Source organism: Tuber melanosporum, assembly GCF_000151645.1.
Source record: "Tuber melanosporum whole genome shotgun sequence assembly, scaffold_207, strain Mel28".
Taxonomy (NCBI): domain Eukaryota; kingdom Fungi; phylum Ascomycota; class Pezizomycetes; order Pezizales; family Tuberaceae; genus Tuber; species Tuber melanosporum.
In genome coordinates, this window is record NW_003298872.1 from 89,206 (window position 1) to 109,896 (window position 20,691).

General features: G+C 46.0%; 3 protein-coding genes; all 3 read right to left on the bottom strand.

Moving 5' to 3' along the window:
* Positions 1–5,728: 5,728 nt before the first annotated feature.
* Positions 5,729–7,671, bottom strand: GSTUM_00000582001 (uncharacterized protein). XM_002837899.2 has 4 exons: positions 7,052–7,671; positions 6,595–6,908; positions 6,474–6,520; positions 5,729–6,388 (listed from the first exon to the last, which is right to left on the bottom strand). The coding sequence occupies exons 1-4, from the start codon at positions 7,398–7,400 to the stop codon at positions 6,301–6,303; spliced, it is 798 nt and encodes a 265-aa protein (XP_002837945.1). The 5' UTR covers positions 7,401–7,671; the 3' UTR covers positions 5,729–6,300.
* Positions 7,672–7,955: 284 nt separating this feature from the next.
* Positions 7,956–11,264, bottom strand: GSTUM_00000583001 (uncharacterized protein). XM_002837900.2 has 8 exons: positions 10,908–11,264; positions 10,807–10,868; positions 10,563–10,746; positions 10,310–10,508; positions 10,154–10,257; positions 9,928–10,075; positions 9,524–9,876; positions 7,956–9,472 (listed from the first exon to the last, which is right to left on the bottom strand). Exons 1-8 carry the CDS (start codon positions 11,076–11,078, stop codon positions 8,969–8,971), a joined length of 1,725 nt encoding a protein of 574 aa, XP_002837946.1. The 5' UTR covers positions 11,079–11,264; the 3' UTR covers positions 7,956–8,968.
* A 4,585-nt stretch (positions 11,265–15,849) lies between these two features.
* On the bottom strand, positions 15,850–20,438 carry GSTUM_00000585001 (uncharacterized protein). XM_002837901.2 has 10 exons: positions 19,827–20,438; positions 19,053–19,760; positions 18,844–18,989; positions 18,199–18,749; positions 17,715–18,141; positions 17,014–17,626; positions 16,686–16,960; positions 16,535–16,628; positions 16,268–16,463; positions 15,850–16,111 (listed from the first exon to the last, which is right to left on the bottom strand). Exons 1-10 carry the CDS (start codon positions 20,065–20,067, stop codon positions 16,087–16,089), a joined length of 3,276 nt encoding a protein of 1,091 aa, XP_002837947.1. The 5' UTR covers positions 20,068–20,438; the 3' UTR covers positions 15,850–16,086.
* Positions 20,439–20,691: the final 253 nt, after the last annotated feature.

The window sequence follows — 20,691 nt, forward strand, 5'->3', positions numbered from 1 at the left end:
GGGTTCTGTGGCTAAACAGTTTCGATGTGTCACTTAATTTCCCACCCGCGGTATAATATGTTAGTCAATTGAGAAAAAAAAAAATCCTGTTTCTAAAGTAGATTTAGGTAAAAAAAAATACATGAGAAAATTGGTAACTAACTATATCAAGTGCTTATTTGCCTACTAATCCATGCATATCTAATAGCCCCTGTAGTCAGCCTAAGAAATACACAAGCTTTGGACCTATTGTCATGAACGTGGCTTGACATGAAAGAGGCTTTCACATGACACATGGTTATGAGTTACAGGTATGTTATTGTTTTACACATATGACTCATTCGGGTCATATGATTTGTTATGTGTGGAATTTGTAATGCTTTCGCACATGGCTCAAATATGAGTCATGGGACATGCGTCTGGCGAGTATGCCTTACGAGTGTGCCTTGCAGGTAAGCCTTGCGCAAATGATTTATATTTTACACATGACCTTGTTATGAGATCACGGGTTTTGCGCATATGACTCAGTCGAGTCATATGACTTGTTTATTGTGTTATGATTGGTTTATGAGTTTTTGTACATGACCTCGCTATGAAGTCATGGGTTTTGAACATGTGATTACTTTGGTCACATGATTAATTTGTTATGATTTGGTTTTGCACAGGTGACCCCTTTAGGTCACATGACTACGGGTGGGAAGGATACTATATAAGGAGGCTGATGCGGCCGAGGAAGATAGGTTCTTCACGCTTTGTTCTAAGTACCTTTCCTACCTATTACTTTAACAAATATAAAATACCTTTACGATCTTTATCTTTATTGCAACATTACTGTTACAACAAGGAATGCTCTTCACGAAGAAGAGTTAGAGAAAGCTTATGATAGGCGTTCCCGATAGAAGACAGAGGTCTTGTACTATCGGTAATGTAAGCAGAGGCCTAGTGCTATCATAAGACGAAGAAATAAGAAAGTAGAAGAGAGAAGTATCGTTCCCCGTCGCCAAGAACTAACTGTCCAAAGGGGGATCATTACACCTATCCTTAAAAAGGCTAACTGCTTTTACCATTTTCTTCAGTGTTAACTTATCTGCATAGTAATCCTCAAGAATCTTGATTACATGCTCGTGTTTGGAGGGTATTCCTTGCTCATGCTGGTGGACAGCTTCCTCAGTAGCCTTATTCAAAGCTGTACTCAATAACGCTTGAGCAATCTTTGTATATCTAGTATGCTTGCGATTTGGAGGCTCTGGAGTTGCACTGGCAGATTGACTAGACTCAGTAGGAATATCAATTGGATCAGCAACAGACCTTTGACCCCGACGGGAAAGGGCATTCTGTGGAACTCTCTCTTGAGAAGCTTGACAAATCATATCCTCAATATCAATCAAGCTGCTTTCTGAATTCAAGTCTAGTTGGTTTGGGAAATTTTCCAAGGACTGTGATTGTAAAATGCCTGCAGAATTGACAGGAGTATTCTGAGCTGCTTCGGCTTCCTCTACCTGTGACTGAATAGAAGCTATAAAAGCAAACCTTCCTGAAGCCCATACTTCAACAAAAAAACAGGCCAAGAAATCATACAGGAGAAACTATTTGTACCCATACTTAGCAGCCTTCTTATGACTCTAGCAAACTATTATTCTTTCATTAGTTTTCAAACCCTAAAGAATAAACATCAATAAACTTGACTAAGAACTTACTTCCAAATATGTTCTCCAAACCTCCAAGGAGGCTATTGGCAAACCCTTGATATCATCCCACTCAAACCCAGAGTTTTGATGCATAGAATGAACAATCTCAAACTCTTTCTTCAACTATGATATTAATGTGTCAGTCTTTGATTTATTTTTCCCAATGACTTTAACCAGATTAGGAGTTGATAAAATATGAACTTACAATGACTTCTTTGCTTTTAGCCTGAGGGATAGTAAATGGCTTTGAACTAACCACCTTGTAGGTATCATTCAGTTCTCCAATAATGCTTTGACAAACTGATTTCTTAAACTCATTCTCCCCTCTATTACCATTGTTGATATGCCAAAGGAGTACCTCAACTAGAAATCTTTCACTATCTTTAATCTACACACTTTTCCCCATTCTGGATTGATCTGCATGTATAAAAGCTATTAGTATTGTATTAACATAATATAGAATGAAGGATTCAGAGACGTGTATGATATACCTAGTCTGAGGAGGAAAGATCAAATTGTAGAGAATAAAGAGATGAGTATAGAGGAAATTTTCTGTTGTCGTAATGGCCTTGTAGTGTATTAGAAAAGGAGTAAAACAGAAGTAAAGCCTTTTTGTACAATGTGTTTGATTTTTGGTATGTGCACTAAGTTGAGTTGTATAACAACTTTTTTTTTTCTTTCACACAGCTGTGTGGCATAGTTGCCAAATGCTTTTATTTTTTTTTATATTGAATTTTTTTATTAGCATATATGCTATTTTCAACTTTTATTGCCATATATTTTTATTGGTACATGCCGAATGGAGCCTTAGATAGACGGATTAGGAATGCCTATATATCCACCAAGTACTATTCGGAATAGGAAGATTGCCAAAATGATAGGTTGGCCATCCTTAGATACCACCCTTGGATACCACCTTGGAGTACCATCCTTGGATACCGCTATTGGGTACCACACTTGGATGCTGCCTGTGAGCACCACAGTAAATGGATCTGAGCAAGTGGTAAAAGTACTACTCGGACGAAGTGATATTAACACCAATTGCTTTTTATTTCTTGAGGAGAATACAAGTGGTTAGGATTCAGAAAGAACCTATGGGAATGCTCCTCATACCATTTGATCCCTCCGGCATAAGGGCTTACGAAAAAGTTAAACTCTTTATACTCTTTATACCCATCAATAAAGAACTCAGCAACCCTAAAGCCACTAAAGGTTATCGTCCAAGTCTCCCTGGTCTATGCCAACTACTCCTTCCAGTTCAGGAAACTCATATAGTATACACAGCAGATCCTATAAATCCACATCTCGCCAGTTGAATGAAAGACAGAATTCATATCCTCAAGCTCGTGCAATCTCTTTTCCTTGAGATCTCACTTACCAACAAACTTGCTACTGTATTCTTCAGGAAGATGGACTCTGTGGTAGACCATCTTTCAGGTATTCTCCATACAGCAGATATCATCACCCTTCCCTGTCATGGCCTTGGAGTACTCATGGACAAACCTATCAGCTTTCCAGAGATCCTCCTCAGATCTGAAAAACAACTCAACAATACAAGAGGTAGAGATGTTGAGGGATTTCAGAATAATCCCACACCCAGCAAAGAAGTTGCCACTCTTTGTAAAAGCCTTTTGAATGAGTAAGTGGCACTCATGACTGCCTGGATTTGGACTCAGGATTTTATCACCAAGGTAGCAGTGCTAAATCTAGTTGTTGGTACTTATGGCAAAGTAGTAGTTCAAGACAAGCATGTGCAAGGTTGGCTCAGTGGGATACTTGGAGAAAGATACAAGTAGCTTAGGTTTGACTGAAATAGTAGTCTATCAATTGTTTGAATTGTCAGGAGAAGTGGAGTTCGCAGAATTAAACAATCCCATATGTGATTCATTTCAAGGACATGAATGAGTTTGTAGCCAATTAATCCCATATGAAACCCTGTGAGAAGTAAAGAAATATAAGCTTTTATAGGAACTCAATTAGATCCAAATACTTTGATTAATTCAATACTATGGAGGATTTACCTGCTATTCCTAGTGTTGTCGGAAAAGAGAAACCTATATTCTCTGTATCTTCTATCAACGATGAGAAGATTGAGTTTTACAATACGCCTACCACTCCTCGCTATAGATGTGTAAGGATAATATCAATAGTTCAAATCAAGTAATATTATAATAATTAAGTGATATCTTTCTGCTTTTTTTCGCAAGCTTTAACCTGTCAGTGAGTAAGAGAAAGGATAGATTTTTATTTCATCTTGTAGAACAAAAAAACACGTTGCACAAATCACCATGAATTCCAGAAAGAGAGGTAACTTGAATTCAAAATCCAAAAGATAGCATTCCACATAAATTCCTGTATATAAAGGAGAATATTCTTGTAAGGATATGTGCTAGAGATAGAGAGCAACTAGTCAGGAGAGCACCCAGTCAGGAGAGTGCCTGGTCAAGAGAGCCTCGATCTACTGTGAAGTTATATAGTCTTTGTAGGTTTTTGCAATTGTTGAGTGAGCTGCACCAAGTGACTCCAGAGGTGCTCTTGCAGGGTAAAATGAGGCTTGGCTGGAAGCTGGTTTGAGTTTGTGTTGATAGGAAGGAGGTATGTGGTGGGAAGGGGAGAAACACCTATAAGGTATAGAGGTTGCCTTTATTCAGCTAGCTGATGATCTTGAAATAATCTAATACTAGCTTCTGGCATCCCAGTCATGGTTTTATTTTTTTGGATGGTATATTTCTCAGTTGATGCTATCCGAGAAGGTTTCATGCCGAGAGCATGGTACTGAAAAGGTTTGCTCAATGTTTTCCGCCCTTTTCTACGAGTACGATACCCGAGTATGATTCATCTCCCCTAGCCACACCCCATCACCCCATCACTTCCCACCACGACAAACTGATAAACACAGCACTGGTGCTGTAGATGGTTGCCTAGGTTAACCTGAGCATTACCCCTACTCGGCTGCGCCGCCGCGCAGTGTTCCCAAGCGTCCAGTCCATCCGTCTTTCGCCTATGACGGGATGGACGCCATGTGTGAGGCCTTTAGCTGGAGTGGACGCCAAGTTGCAGTCCATCCAGATCTATGCTGTGGATGGATGACTGGGCCCCATGGGTGTCTTAGTTTATGTTTCATTTTTGAATTGCATAAGCATGTTGTCTGTATTATGGAGAAGCAAAACATTTTGATTTCTGCTATCATGTATTAAATTTCGCTATAAATCAACTAACACTCCCAGTGGTACTTGATACTGGTTCTGAGCTCCCTGAACCCATCACACTTTCTTGACCTAACCTTTGCACCCTCTCCTCCAAATCTCAAAGCATGGTCTCCACTTCAACTAATGGCTCTTCAGAAATGAGACCCCCCTTCCACCAGGGCTTCATGAGCTACAACTTTGCCAATAGATGATGAGGGCAGCAATACGTATGATAAAACAGCTCTGATGGGAGTGGCCAGGCTCTGTTAGTGGCAGTGGCGCTCTACAGGTGATGCCCGTCCTTACTCAGGACGGCCGGGCCCTGCAGGTGACACCCCTCAATTCCAAAGATGCCCGGGCCCTACTGGAAGTTACTATTTCCCAAAAAAAAAGACTACAGGGCCTGGTCATCACCTACAGGACTGCAATCTTCATCAAAGACGGACACCTGCCCGGCTGTCCTTACCCACCCTGCCCGGGACGGTTGGGAACACTGGCTGCGCGAGTACAGGGTGGAGTCCGCAAGGGAGTTGAATACACTATCCCCCAACCTGTAGTCTTACCGCACACCCAAGTCCAATGACTAGCCATGTGCTTGGCCATCATGCCTGTGGTCCAGAGAACCTAATTGTGATTGGACTTATGCCCCACTGTTGAGCAAACGGGCAAGAGCTGCGTGCAGCATAATGCAGTAGGGCGTTCTACATGTAAAAACCCGAGGTGACATAGGATGCCACTTTACAGTGTAGTAAGGGATAGAGAGGGGATAGGTTCATGTCGATACTGAAGAGTACTCGAGTGCAGTAGACTACATGACCATCGATGGAGAAGGTCCGGGTCACCTTGGGTAGTTTGATACTATCCATTCATCCATTCATTTTTAGATAGAGGGTGCATGTCTAGTATGGTATAGTACAAATATTGAATAGTTGAAAATATACGGTATGGGATATAAACAAATCGCCTAGAGCAATCCTCCTTAGAGGCCCATCACGCCGAACCACGTCTTCGCATCGCCACCAAAGCTAACAAAAGCCAGTGGGTTACCCACCTCTTCCACAAACGCCCCCTATTAGAAACCCCAATGTACAACTCTCTGCTCCCCTCTCCCCGCCGCGCCCATCCCCAACACTTCGCCCCCACTCGCGAAAACCAATTACGCCGTCCCAACCACCTCATAATGAAGAAACGTGAGAGAAAAAGCAGCATTAGCAAAAGATGCCGGTAAAAATTAAATGTTTTCGTGGAATTGTGCCACCAAGAAACAAAAAAAAAGGAAAAAAGTAAGGAAAGCGGCGATTTAGCAATGAGAGAGAAAGTGAGGAAAGCAAGCAGCGCTCTGTGCTCCAAGGCCTGTCCGATCTACGAGAGAGACAATTGTGAAAGGGATTGGTGGATCTGGGAAGCGAGAGGTGTAAATGGGTTGATAAAACCAAACAGTTTAACTAGAATCGAGTCCTTGGAAACACGAGAGCATTGACAAGATGGCCATCAACCCAGTGGTTCTCATGAAGGGTTTCAGTATCTTTAAGTCTTTATGCCGCAAAGAGGTTAGTCTTCTTATTCTACTAATTAAAAAAAACCCCAAGATGCAAGTGAACGGAACATCAAAACTCACATCTTCCCTAGATACGCAATCCGGATCTTGAATTGATCCGGCGGGATCTAGCAAGGGCAAAAACACCACCAATCAGCACACCGTAATTCTAATCCGTCCAATCCTGTCTAGTCCAGCTTACCCCCGCATTTTCCAAGATCCTCCTTGCAATCACCCGGACATGATCGCTCTTGGCAAACCGCACCATGATATCAGGGCCGCCTCGGTCGGAAAGCCTGGCAGTGACGGAATAGATATTTTCTTGAAGATGGATCGGCATCTTTCCCTTTTCCTCCCTCCTGATATCCGTTTCCTCATTGTCGGTTTCGGCCCCCTTCTCTTCTATATCATCCCCACCATCAGGAGTCTGCAGCAGGTTCATGGGTATGGATACGCAGTACTCTGGGAGGTCATAGCGGTTCCCGAGTTCGTCAAAGACCCCGTTTCTCAGGTCGCCTGGAAGCAGTGATAAGTAAAAATGCTATTTTCAGGTGTTTACTAAATATAGCCCATCGTCCTCCTGACCCTTCCACCCGGGGGGAAGTGCGAGGGTGAAAAGAAAATGAAGGTTGCCGTAAGGGAAAGAGAGGAATCATTACCGGTAGGGATAGAAATCCCGGCAGCATTAAGTATCTGCTGCGCTGTTTCCAGATCCTCATCCAGAACGTCCACAGCCATCCTAATCGCGTTCCAAATCTCCATTCGTCCTGTAACACGCGTATCAAAGTACTCCTCCCTCCGGAGCCGCAGCTGCCCCGCGGTCAAGGGTACCTTGGACACCCAAATATGGCGGTGAAGAGGAAGGTTGAATCTATCCCGTAGAGGCAGCGTATGTTCGACACGAGGTTGCTGTTGCTCCTGCTCCATGGAGGTTTGGTTACCATGAATGTGAGATATCCTAATAGCTTCCCCCGGATCGCTAGGTGATCTTGAAAAACAGCAACCCATTGTGCATCCTTATGCCCCTGATCTGTCCTTAGACGTAATAAAATGATTGCTAGAAAAAGTATGAATTGAGTGGAGGAAGACTGTGAAGTGTTTCCCGTAAGGTATTATACGCAGTGCAGGCGGTCTTCACAGCAAAGGTGAAGATGGGTTGAGCAAAAATCAAAAGTGAAGTACCTCCCAGGGGAGGTGTGGAAAATTCCTGAGCTAAGTAACAGGGACACAGAAGTGAGAGGCGAGATCAGGTTAAGTGAGATGAGAGAGACTTGAGTGGTTGGAAGGGTTGGTCCGTAAGTGAGAGAATATGTGGGAACGGACCCTCATTAGCGATGATAAGATGTCAGGGAGAAAGCAGGAGGGGGAGGAAACGAGAGTGGTACCCATATCGGTATGATACCATACCGGTACTCGACCGTGATAATAAGCCTCAGCTGAGGCAAAGAGAGAGCTAAAGGAAGGGCTCTTGGCATCCAGCTACGGGCTATTTGACACGATAGGTTAAAAGCTATGAGGAAAGGCTATTGATTACGGTAGAACACAAGCACCTGCCGACAAGTCTTTATTGATTCATCCCCAATGGGTAAGAATTATACTTGGTTCTAACGGCCAACAACACACCTGCGAGGCCGCAATAGAGCAGCAGAATGGTAACCACTAAGAAGCTATCCTTATCCATCGCATCCCATCTCTGATAATCATTGAATTATTCCACAAAAATAGCCGCAACACGAGGCCCTATATCCCGCAGCACCATATTGTGACTGAATTGAACGTCATCATGTGTGAGAAAGCGAGAAAGCGTTCAATATCTGTATAGTATTTCGTTGCCCATTGCCCGTTACTGAATTACCAGGGGCGACACCACGAAAACCCCCCCCCGAATGAGCACAGGGAGGAGCAATTAAAGGCCGCCTCCCGCATGTCAAGGGATCAGTCCAGCGCGAAAAAAAGGCACGCTATTATCCGGAAAGAGTGTTCAACTTGAGAAATACCGGCGGTGAAACGGTGCGGGGTAATTGGAAACAGCTCGGAGAATCCACGAGATCAAATACAGCAACACTGAGGGGAAGAAATAAAAAAATTCTGTTGAAAAGCAATGTTTTCGGATTATTAAATACTATATAAGATTCTGGCTACTGCAAGCCATCATGATTGCAAACCGAGAAGAAAAAGGATATTTGAATCAGGTAAGCAAAGAAAAGAGAAGCTAGGAGCCAGAATTTGGATACATAAAAGAAACCATTAGAGGACAGCCAACAAGCAACGACACCACACATCCGAACTTCCCAAACACGGATATAAAAAGGTGGGTTGTAATTAGTGAATCATGACAACGAAGAAAAAAGAAAGAAAAAATTAGACCCAACATCGGCCGTGACACTAATCAAGATTCGCAGAGACGAGAAAACAGCGTAGCGGATGAAGCCCATACTTGAGCCAAGTTGAACGAACAAAAGAGATGCTGATTAGGTGAAGGTGCAGGACTTGGAAGTGCGTAAAACCCAGAAAGAAAAGGGAGAAACAGAAGCAGATTTTCATACGACATGTCATGCAAGCTTTTTGTGAAATGTTTAAGCAGCCGCCTGCACAGGGTGAGCCTGTCCGGCAGTGACAGCTTCCGGAACAACGTCACCAATGGCATTAGTCTCGGCAGTAGCTGGAGCACCATTTGGTGTCTCTGTTTCTGTGGTAGTTACAGGGGCAGCAGGAGTAGTCTCCTCAACGACAGTAGCGGGCGCGGTAACCTCTCCGGGTTCAGTCTCCTTTCCCTTACCAGCCTTGCTAGCTCTGCGCATGAGACCAGTCAACAAACCTGGCTTGGGAACCGGAGACGTGCTAGGTTTGGGAGAAGAAGGTTCGCCCTCCTCAGTATCCGACTTGACATCATCGGCCCTCTTCTCCTTCTTGAAAGGAGAGAAGAAGCTTGATTTGCGCTTCTGCTCCCTAGGGCCGGTCGTAGGGCTAGTAGCCTCAGCAACAGTTGATTCCTCACCGGGTGTAGTGGTAGACCCAGTGGTGGTTGCTGGCACAGCGGCAGGTTCAGTAACAGGATCAGCAGGCTTAGTCTCAGTCTCCTAACAATTTAGTCAGATGTGTTCGGTAGAAAGTCAGAAAAAAAAAACTACCTTCTCTGTCTTGTCGCCCCTCCTGTCGAAGATGTTAGTGTAGAATCTGTGCTTTGGTGGAGAGGCACTGGATTCCCCGGTAGCGGTTGAAGCTTCAGGAGCGACATCTATGGGCTTCGCCTCAGTGGGTGCAGTCTCAGTCTCCGTCTTGTGCTCAGTAGCCCCTCCCTCCTTCTTGTCCTCAGCAACCTCCTTCTCCTTCTTCTCGCGGTTGAAAGGGTTGACGGTGAAGTAAGAATGTCGCTTAACAGGCTTAGGCACCTCAGGGGCCTTCTCAACCTCCTTGGTCCCCTCAACAGGCTTAACGGCTTCGGTTTCCTTCACCTCAGCACCAACTGTGGCATCAACAGGCGCTGCAACTTTATTAGCTTTTCCGTCTTCAAAATTGAACATCATGAACAAACCATCAGTGGTAGCTGCTGTTGGCTCCGCAACATTTGATTCCTCCTTAGGCTCATCCTTCTCAGCAGACTCTCCCTTCTTCTCTTCAACCCTCTCCTTCTTGAGGAATCCAAAAACAGATACTCGCTTCTTGCCCTTTGATGCAGAGCGCTTGACATCATCCTTCTTATCAGATGGGCCAGCCTCATCATCAGAAGTGACGGCGGGAACCGTCTCGGTGGACTTCACCTTCTCAGCGTCCTCCTCAGGCTTAGACTCTCCAGTCTCCTTCTCTTCCTTGGTCTCAACAGGCTTCTCCGGCGCCTTAGCAGCTGCAATTGGAGTAGACTTAGCTATTGGATGGTTAGTACAAGATCCAAAACATATCGTAATTTTAATACTTACACAGTCTCGCAAGGGTAGACTTGTAGCCCTCGGAGCTGACAATCTCTTCCTCGATAGCCTTGGCCTCGGTGATCTTGTGTTTAAGGGTGAAAACCCAGCTATCACGCTCACCTGGTGACTCGAAGTGAAGATCATTACCGTGCGGAATCTTTAAAACAAATTTGGCAGCACCAAGAGAGGTGACCTCAGTAACATCTGCCTATAAATTTGTTAAAACATATGTAATAGGTTTTTAGGTAACATGGGTATTTACTAGTTTGATGATACCATGAGGACTCTGTCCTTCAGCCTTAGAGTAAAGGAGCAACCCCTTTCCTGTCTGACTGGCATAAGCAGCAGTTGTATGGGTAGAGTTGGCTTTCTGAAGATAAACCTTCAGCCTCTCCTCTGGAATCGGCTCGTCCTGGAAGTAAAAGAACCTCTTGGTCTTAAAGAAGCTTCAAAACAATCAGCACGTAGTTCAAATATAACAGAGTAGAAAAAATTGAACCGCTTACGCCATGAGACCGGAGGGAAACCTGGATAGAGTTCCCTGTGTAATTTCCTTCGGCTCGGGAGGCTTGTCATCCTCCTTCTTTTCCTCCTTCTTTTCCTCAACAGCAGCGGTCTCCTCAACGGGCTTGTCAGCAGCTACAGGAGTAACCTCATCAGAAGTGGTGGCAGGTGCGGTGACAGTCTCCGAGGCGGCAGCAGTCCCTTCGGTCTCAGTTGACTTGGATGGTTCGACTGCCACGGGCTTGGTATCCTCCGGCTTGACAGCGTCGGACATTATTAGTGTAGAAGAGAACGAGTTTTCTCAAGAAATTTAAGAAGAAAAAGAGCCTATTGTTATCCTAACAAAGGGCAGCTTGTGTGGGTGGGGTGAGTAAGAGCACACGAGGAAGTGAAAAGGTAAGTAAGGGGGGGTGGTCTGAAGAAAGGGAGAATGTGGTGTTGACGAGAGAGTGTGGACGAGGAGCAGAGGAGGGAAGGAGAGAGGAGAAGGGGGAAGAGAAGGAAGCGCGGTAGAAAAGGAAGAGAGATGGGGGGTGTGGGCAAGCAAAAGGCAGCAGAGGGGGAATTGTGTTTCAGGGCAAGCGGCGCGCGGCCAGGGAGAGAGCGGGGGGTACCATAGCCAACCACCGGCCAGCCATCCTGCTCTACAAGTACGGTATCATAACATAGAAATTGCACCCAAGGGGGCTGCCCTTGCTGAGACCATCTCGAGTAAGAGACGGTTTCTGTGTCCAAATTCCGCTAGCACCTTTCGCGAAATGATACAAAATGCTATTACGGAGGGCTTCTGGTGCCGCTCTGTCTGGTCCATCAATTACCCGTAGTCAATTGATTAATTTTTCCCTTCCTCCCATTCTCTTGAAATACAATTGGACTCTCCCTTTTTTTCTATTGCCTCCGGTATCGGGATTGATTTCGTTTTGATTTCATTGGCACGAAACGGCACTCGATACAGCCATCGTTTCCTTGCTCAAAGGAAAAGGATATTCAAACTCGATCACGCTACCTAATATTATTTCACTTTTTTGTTATATCACCCATCACATAAATTTAACGACCATCTCATCCCGATTTCCCAGGCAGCACTCTGCACCCGCTCTGCTGTAGAAGTGAGCATTGTGGCACTGTCAGTTCAACGTCCATGTTCACACTTGTAGTATCATACCGCCCCTACCATTCCACCTCCGAGGCGGCCGCCGCACCAATATGTTTCCATTCTACTCCCTATATATCATCGTCAATTCCCGGTATCACCCCTCCCCTCCCTCCATCAATCCTCACCATTGCTTAATTCAGCACGCCTGAATAGAGGGCCCATAACATGCACCGGTATTTCTCTCTCAACTGTTGTACTTGCGCCATGTTTCTTGTAAATTTCCTCGGGCAAGTAAATTAAAAATAAATAAACGAACGAACAGCGAAGACTATCACAGGCCCTCAAGCAGAGAGTACTTGTACGAGTACTGTAGCGGCACTTGTACTCGGAAATTCTCTCTGCCTTCCCTCTTCCCCTCTCTCTCACTCTCGCTCAGAGTCGCTCTCCCTCCATCCCCTCCCACACCACAGCAATCTCATGTTTTGGGATGTGGTTAAGATTGCATGGTACTTCTGCCAAGATGTATAATACCGGTATTTTATTTAAAGCCAAGACTAGGGTCTTGCCGTCGCCTACGAAGCTGCATATGCAGTGGTCCAATCACTACTCCTTCCCAGGGTACTTCTAAGCCCTCTGGCTCTCCGAGCTCTTCTGCTCGAGAGTGGGAATCATACAAGTACTGGACGGGCGGGCAAAAGAGGAAGTGGAGGAGGAAGGAGAAAAAAATTATCCGTTGCTGTTAATTTACCTTCGCCTGAGCGGGGCACAATACTCGAGCAGTCTATCAAACAAGTAGGCAGTCCACTGGTTGTATCCAGTGAGTGGCCTGGTAGCTAGGCAGGCAAGCATGACATGACACCAAGTACGATAGCCACGAGTACGACGATTCTTACGATGGCCTACCCTACTCGAGTACAGTAGTCTAGGGTCCTCCTGTTCACCCATCCTCACATCCATCCATTATCCACCCACACCCCTTCTTTCCTTCTTCTTCATGATGCTTCCAAGATCCTCTCCACACTTCCGAACATCGACCACATGACTATTTCGTCACTAGGACAAGGCTATTCCGCCCTCTCCCTCTACCCTGCAAGTCAAAAATTAAAGCCAAACGAAAATCGTAAAAGGCCGACCCGAAAAATGCAAGCAAACCCTTTGAGTCCCTTTGAGAGAGAATCATTTTCACATCCAATCGCTCGTGAAAGTGCTCCCCTCTCCTCGTCCCTCGCTCCGCGCCGCCATATGCTACCCAACCACCCCTCCTCTCACCGTATCCTGGTATCCCACGCTGACAATGCAAGCAAAGTCCATAACACAATCGTCATTCCAGCACTAAGCGATTGTAGCACACGGTGTCGTTCAAACTCCCCACTGAACCCCCAACCGACTTCTTACCGTACAATACCGTACTCGAGTACCTTTATGCTTCCTGCCCCCTATTCTCTCGTGCCTAGTACCGGTAGCGCACGAGCACAGCTGCCCTTCCCTTCCATTCTCCCTCCTAATTTCACCCTGGTCCTACCTAGCATTTCCTACTTGAGCATTAGGTCATTCCAGACCTGAATCTCCGACCGTTTTCCGGAGCGAGAAGAAAAAAAAGGAAAGATGAAGAAAAAAAAAAGACTCTAACCGGACCTAACTTTTAATCAACCACTTCCCCGCTCTACAACCCCCTCACCTGCCCGCATTCGGCAGTGGTAAGCTTTTTCTTTACTTTTTCCAACCCTCCTCGAGACAAGAGAGAGAGGTTGGAAAAGGGTTCGTTTCTCTCTCTCTCTCACTTGCCCTCCTCGTCGCTTTTGGTTCCCTAGAATATTCCAAGATTAGGAATAGTTCATGTGTGGCAAAGTGTAGATGCCCTCTACGTACGGTACTGTACGAGTACTCTTACTGGTCGGGTCACCGCGAGAGCTCCCCGACCATACAAGTACTAGTACTGCCTTTGGCAAGGGTCTGAGGTTAACCTAGGCCATTAACCGCGCTGCAAAATCTGTGTACTTGTACCGTACAGTTTAGGGGATGATACGTTTACTCGTACCGGTACAGTGCTGTGACCAAAGCCCAGGTACGGTACAGTAGCATACCGTATAGTACTCGAGCCATACCAGAAATTATTATCACTTGTGTGCGAAAATTAATAATCAAATAAAGACAAGAAAATCAAGGAAAGACACAAACTCATTTTTCTCTCTCCCTTTCCCTCGTTAGCGCCCGTTTCAGCGCTGCAATTCCCTCAGCGCAATTCCCCTCCATAAAAGGGAAATTGGAAAATCTGTGCTCTGATTTAATTTGATTCGATCCCATTCAATTTCTCTAAACCGGTAGCAACATACCGCCTCCTTCTGAAGCATGACAAAGTCGTCGTCTAGTTTAAGAAATCGTTCTATGTGCACCGACACAGCAGCATCCCTCCGTCGATCGAAACTGTTTCCCATCATTCACCACTCGACCCGCTCGCTCACTCGGTCGGACTACATTAGCGCAGGATCAAACATATGATATGATGCGATACAGGACAAGACCGGAGAAAGCGAGTCAGGAGCAGAAAGTGAATCACTCCCCCCCGCAGCACGCGAAACCTCTCTCGAATCCTCCCAAAAATTCTCGACCCCCGAATTCGGCTTGAGAAGGGGCAGATCTAACGTTCATCCCTCAATCCGCATGCAAGATTTCGCAGGCTCCCAGCACGATTGATGACCCTGTGGCAACCTGAGATCTTCAGCAAAGGCAAGCATGGCCGAGGGAGATCTCTCGCTGTGGCATGACGAGCAGAAAGCACCCACCACACCACTGCCACACTTGAACCATTCCTGATCTCGATGATGCTGTGATGTATTTCTCGAAGAAAAAAATTAAAAATTTGCTGCGTTTTAACACCGGTATTCACTTCCCCATCTGCACAACCTCCCAGTACTGTACAGTGTACGAGTACTGTACCGTATTACTTTCACTCTCCACTGCGCCGCCACAACTGCCGTCGCGCTTCCTTGATCAGCCAGAGGAAATGGGTTCGACTCAACTTTGCCCTTACGGTTTGCGGTCGGATCACGGTTGCAAATGCCATGCTTGGGTTCAAGGATAATTTACCTGTTTTACAAAGAAGTGCAGGTACAAGGGTAGGAACCTATTAACCGAAACAGACAAGGATGTATTTGGCTGGTTAACCGCAAATAACTGTTCCAAAACTTCTTGCCAGACCTTGTACTGTACGAGTACTCGAGTAACTACTCGGGTACGTTACTGTACAAGTATGAGTATAGTACGGTATACTCGTACTGGTACTCGGGTACCGTATAGATTTGGGTGTGATCGGAGGCTTGAACTTAACTGCCCTCATATGAAATAAAGGAATGGATTCGGCATGGATATCGCTCAAACAACAGAAGCTTTGACACCTCTAATCCCTGGCTGTCCGATCACCCACCTCCATACCCCAGTGCCCATACAAGTACCGGTAATGAACGGTTAATTTGGGTTAACCTGCAAAATAATTCCTGTTGCACGAAAACATCTCCCGCGCGCGTGTGTGATATACTAGAGCACTTGCAGTTAGCGCGATATCAGTGGAAATCACGTTAGGATAGATGAGGCGGGGGAAGAAGGAGATGACCAGATGTGCCTTCTCCCTTTTCCCACTTTTTTTCTTTCTCTCCCTCGGACCCATCCCAACCCTAGTCCCAAGGATCTAACCTCCCCCCTTTCCTTTTATGGGGAGAGCGCGTCTCTGCATTCCTATTGTAGCTGAACAGCAGGCCTCGACGCGAGTGATAACCATGAAGCTTCATGCCCTTCAACACAGAGATAGATTTACATACTAGTACCGGTACTCGTACCAGTATGATAGTGTTGCACTGCATCCATCCATCCTATACCTTTTCCGTCCTACGATCCCCCATTGCATCTCTCGGCTTGGCTATCACAAATGCAGCGAGAAATTGAAAAGAAAGGATTGGGTGAAAAAAAAGTGACATGTCATTGACAGGCTGAATATCTACAAAATGTTTGAACCACGAGGGCGCACGAGAGTGGAAATAAAACGTCTTCGTGATCTGCTTTTCTATTCTAATTTTGGCCCCCCCCCCCATCCATTCGTCATTTGCCCCGGCTGTAGGTCCCGAGAAACTAGTTCAGATCGAGATGTGATCCAAATTGCACACTTCTCATGAATTATTCACACCAGCAGACATCAGCCAGCACTCGTAAGGACATAGCTGGGAGAAAAATTTATCGTCAGCTTATCTTGCAATCATGTGGTGTTAAGACAAGGGCACGTGTGTTGTCGCATGGTTGCACCAAAAGAGGGCTCCCGGAAGGGTGGCCTCCGATAAGCGAGCGTGGGTGGTTGATAAGGGCTCGGAATATATTACCTTGTGATTGCGCTCATGCGCTCGCTCGTTAGTTTCAAAGATATTTCCAAGAGCTCTTTCGCGATATCTGGCTGGATTTTTTGCATGGATTCCCAGGATTTTTTATTTAACACCCAAGCCACTGTCTTCTTTTCCGTGGTAACTGTGGCAGTCCGTTTTGTTGCAGAGAAGAAGGGAAGTTCTCCGCAAGTCGTCCCTGTTTTGATGTATATATGTCAAGACCCTCATGAATATGATAATAAGATGAAAAATGTAGTGGAGGCTCACCAGCGACAATGCTTTCGAAGTATTTGCCCTGTTCCAGGTCATATTCGGCTCGGAACATGCCTTCTTCCAAGAGATAGAATTCCTTAGATTTGTCCTAGACGAGTCAGACCTGCGCTTCAATACGCCCAACCCGTACTCGCGGGATTCTTACCCCTCGCGAGAATACGATGCTCCCTTGAGCATATTCCCTCCGGACGAAAAAGGGAATCGCACGGAACCAAAAATCTTCGTGCTTGTCCGTCATCTCCTGGAATGTTTGCAAAATTAGTGGGAGCGGCTGTTTGAAATTCTTCCATTTTGAGTGTTGGGATTCCGATTCCGATTCTCTGAGTGTTGATGCAGCTGCCAGCTTGAGGAGGTTTCGCCGTGGGGAGCTATAAGCCGCTTCAATGCCATGAACATCGCTCGGGTTCCGATTTGGGACATCTGTTTATAGTTAGATATCCTTGCTGACTGTGTAACTTGAGATTGGGTCGTACCAAGATGCGTCGGGGGATTATGTTTCCTCGTAGCAAGCTCATCGCTGTGAAAGTAGAAAGCTGTTAGGAATTCGTTTTCACAGGCCTCGAGTGCTGCGTTTAGGTCTTGGAAGACTTGGATCTTATCGTTATCTCCCCATACTCCAACAGCTCGTAGTTCCCTACCAACTTCACTCTCGGATTGAACGCTAGATAATATCATCTCCACATTCTTGGCTGAGAGCAACCTCCGCATTCTAGTGAATGCTTCCGCCGCCGAGAAGTCCATTCCATTGACATGTAAAAGATCGACGATTAGGAATCTAATAGGTTGTTCCTGGAAATTCTTTTCTTCTAAAAGACTCCTTATCTTACCCTCCACCGAAGCGATTGTGCCAAAAAACATGTATCCAGCAAGCTTGAATACCTGTATTTGGGGCCCTACTTTCCGTAGGAAGCGTTGCTGATTAGGGTGCCGCCGAACGGTTGAGCGGGCAATAGCGCCGGAATATATAGCACGAATTGCCGGTTTCTGGGATGTCTGGACAACGTAAGACATACAGGCTAGAACTATGCCAATTAGGATACCAATCACAAAGTCCCATGCTCCCATGGTAACAACGATTGTACAAATCTGGTGTTGGGGTCGGGGAAGAGTTAGTGACCAATAATATATTTCGTGATGAGAAGAGCGTGGGCGATTAGGGGATTAGGCTACGTACCGTTAGATATTCGAGCCTAGAAAGCTTGCCCCATGTGTCATAGAGTGCTTCACGCAGAAGCTCAATTCCGAGTAAGAATATCAGTGCGCCAACAACCAAAACTGGAATATATCCGATTATGGTGGGACCAATAGCCATAATACCAAAAGTGCCAATAGCAAGCATGATTCCAGCCAGTCGACTGTCACCTCCGCTCCGAATAAACAAAATACTGTTGGTATAGACAAGGTAATTTTGAATACTGCCAGCGAAACCCGACATTGCATTTGAAATTCCATGTGCAACAAGCTCGCGGTTAACGTCAACGTTATCCTCCCCAGTGGAAACTCCTAATGCTGGAACGTTTATCGGCACATGAAGGATTCCAAAGAATGTCAAAGCAAACATTGCCGGCACAGTGCTGGCGAGTGCCTTCCAATTGACCTCACTGAAGTCTACAATAATGTTAGTAAATAACTAGTCAGGCTAATGAGATAATAGAGACTGGCCATATAATGTATAAAAATGATAAAAAGGTACGCCGGCTTGTGGAAGCTCAAAAACCCAGCCTTGATCTCGCAGGGAGGCAATATTAAGGTTGGGGACGGCTAACACTACAAGATAGAACACTGCAGGTATACTTAGAAAATACAGCGGGACAATTAAAGGATGCTTGATGAAACGTTGAATAATGATTAGTATTATTGCGAGAAATAAAGGAACTGTCCAGAGCACCAGGGTCGCAGGTTTAACTAGAAGTTGAAGAACCTCCAAATTGTAGTTGAGGTTACCATCCAATCTGGCTGATACTTCGAGGCCGGTCGCAACGAGAAACCATCCTACACCACCTATACACCCAACTAGAATGTGGCGAGGAAAGAATCCGGTGAGGGAGCCAAGTTTAAGATATCCAAGTGCAAAGAATACGGCGCCAGTGAGAATTGAGCTGAGAGAATAAGATAATATAGTTGTTGCTATAACTGCCTTGGGTCTATCTTCCCCAACCTGATTGAGAATCGTAAAGGCCATCTTGTGGAAGAATGGAACAACTTCAATCTATTAATTGTTAGCAATAGTATTGGATGAGACGTTGTTTAGATGCCGTGTGAGACAACTAGTTGGTATCCATCGGCGGGGTCTGGTGACTAACCATTTCGGAACCAATCCCACCCTTGAAGATACTACCACCACATGAGTAAACCAACTGCGATACAATACAGCTCACGTAAAATATTGATAAGCCATCAGGGCCAAGGTCACTGAAAATACTCTGTCCAAGGGGAAACAGAATCATTCCTGTATTCCTGTTAGCTCCCAACTTCCGATATCTTGGTGAGGGTTGCGCATAATACTACTCACCATAAGATAGCCCATCCAGCACGTTCAACAGCAGTCCCAATAGAACAGCAGGAAGACATCCTACTGGTTTGGCCACCACGTTTTCCCAGATCTCCTGTTTTCTCCACATCTTCCGTCTGTGCAACATACTCTTCATGGCATTCAGTCCTTTCTCAGTCGGCCATGTTATGACTCTGATAGCCTTCACTCCAGGCACCGCACCATAACCACGGTGAGAGACAGCCTCACCGTTAGGCTGCTGAATGGCGTCATATAATCTCGTGCCATCCCCCGAAGGGTGTACCTTCGGAGTTGACGGTGGCCCACCCGTATTATTTGGTGCCGGCAGATCATCTACAACCGGGCTATGTGGGTTATAATCCGTGGCGTGGAGACCCTGCTGTGCCTCCGCGTCCGTCTCCGATTCTGAATCTGTCTCTGGTGGTGAGTTTCGTAGGAGGTGTGTTAAGTAGGACTTCCCGGGGATACTGGTTGGGGTTTCGCTCTCAGATGGGGGTTCTGCCACCTCAACTATCACTCTGGTTCTATTCAAACTCCCTTCCACTGTAGGGCTGAGCCCGATATCGGGGTATGAAGACGACAGGGGTCGAGGCGGCGGGCTACCGCGCACCGAGCCGGCATCCGACAGCGCTAATGTTGCCAACTCGGCCGTTTGATCCCGAACTCCCAAGGAGGAAGTATATTGTGGCCATGTGACTTTGTCAGGGTCTGCTTGCATTATTCTGTTAAGTAAGGAGGCAATGGGAGTGTATCTGGAAAGAGCCAGTCACTTACCGTGCAAGTGGTGGCTATGATACGAACTGTGAAAGAAAGAGCGAGAATTTTGCTTCCCCAGAAGAGTCGGTGGGGATGGCGGGGACCTAGAGGTGAGTATGTAGTCTGATTGAGCATTACGGGGGCCATGAGGTTGTAGCAATCCCGTTTCTTCGTCGGGTTCCCGTTGCAAAGTATCCTCTAAGGGAAGTGGCACCCCCGGCATAGTAAAACCTCTTCGTGGGTAAGAGGATGAAGACATTTCCACTCGAACCTAAAGAACCAAACAGCGCCGTTCAATACTCTAGGATGTTTCACAGATGGTGGAGGAAATTTAGCAGAATTCAATTCCTGATGTTGGTGGTGGGGGGAGGTGTTTGGAGAAAAAGGATTTCGGTAATTGCGTCACCCTGGTGGCCAATGTTGAAAGAAAACTCGGATCTCACGAACGAGAGTCGTTGATAGCCTAATTGACGGGGGCGACAATGGGGAGGCGGTCGAAGATGGAAACAGAGGCGAAGGCTATGTACGTTTAACCACCCTATTTACTGTTCCATTTCTGATAACCAAAGTTGGCATCGGAACGAGGAGCACGAATGGGTTGTAGGCTGGAAGGGGAGGTTTTTTTTTCCGTGGAGCTATCATACGGGCCTGATATAGGCTGGGGCTCCTCACCTATTATAGCTTTTCAAAAGCCAAAGACCGAAGGGGCAGCATCGCCTTTTTCCCCTCTTGGCTTTAAATTTATCAGAAGGTGGAGTCAAGTGCAGTGCTGACAGTTGAAGCCTCGCCCGTGGAGCTGCCTTTGGAGGGCCGGAAGCAGAATACACTAGTACAGTCCATGACCCCGGGCAGCGGCCCAGTGCTCAACCCATGCCCGAACACA

Excerpts from the sequence above, each read along its gene's own strand:
- GSTUM_00000582001 (XM_002837899.2), bottom strand. The coding sequence starts at position 7,400 with ATGGGTTGCTGTTTTTCAAGATCACCTAGCGATCCGGGGGAAGCTATT. Across the intron at positions 6,909-7,051 it reads CGGGATTTCTATCCCTACCG|GCGACCTGAGAAACGGGGTC; the intron begins GTAATGATTCCT and ends CACTGCTTCCAG. Across the intron at positions 6,389-6,473 it reads ATTGCGTATCTAGGGAAGAT|ACTTAAAGATACTGAAACCC; the intron begins GTGAGTTTTGAT and ends TGCGGCATAAAG.
- GSTUM_00000583001 (XM_002837900.2), bottom strand. The coding sequence starts at position 11,078 with ATGTCCGACGCTGTCAAGCCGGAGGATACCAAGCCCGTGGCAGTCGAA. Across the intron at positions 10,747-10,806 it reads TTTCCCTCCGGTCTCATGGC|CTTCTTTAAGACCAAGAGGT; the intron begins GTAAGCGGTTCA and ends ATTGTTTTGAAG. Across the intron at positions 10,509-10,562 it reads CTCATGGTATCATCAAACTA|GCAGATGTTACTGAGGTCAC; the intron begins GTAAATACCCAT and ends ACAAATTTATAG.
- GSTUM_00000585001 (XM_002837901.2), bottom strand. The coding sequence starts at position 20,067 with ATGTCTTCATCCTCTTACCCACGAAGAGGTTTTACTATGCCGGGGGTG. Across the intron at positions 19,761-19,826 it reads TCATAGCCACCACTTGCACG|ACCCTGACAAAGTCACATGG; the intron begins GTAAGTGACTGG and ends TAATGCAAGCAG. Across the intron at positions 18,142-18,198 it reads TTTTATACATTATATGGCCA|TGAGGTCAATTGGAAGGCAC; the intron begins GTCTCTATTATC and ends TGTAGACTTCAG.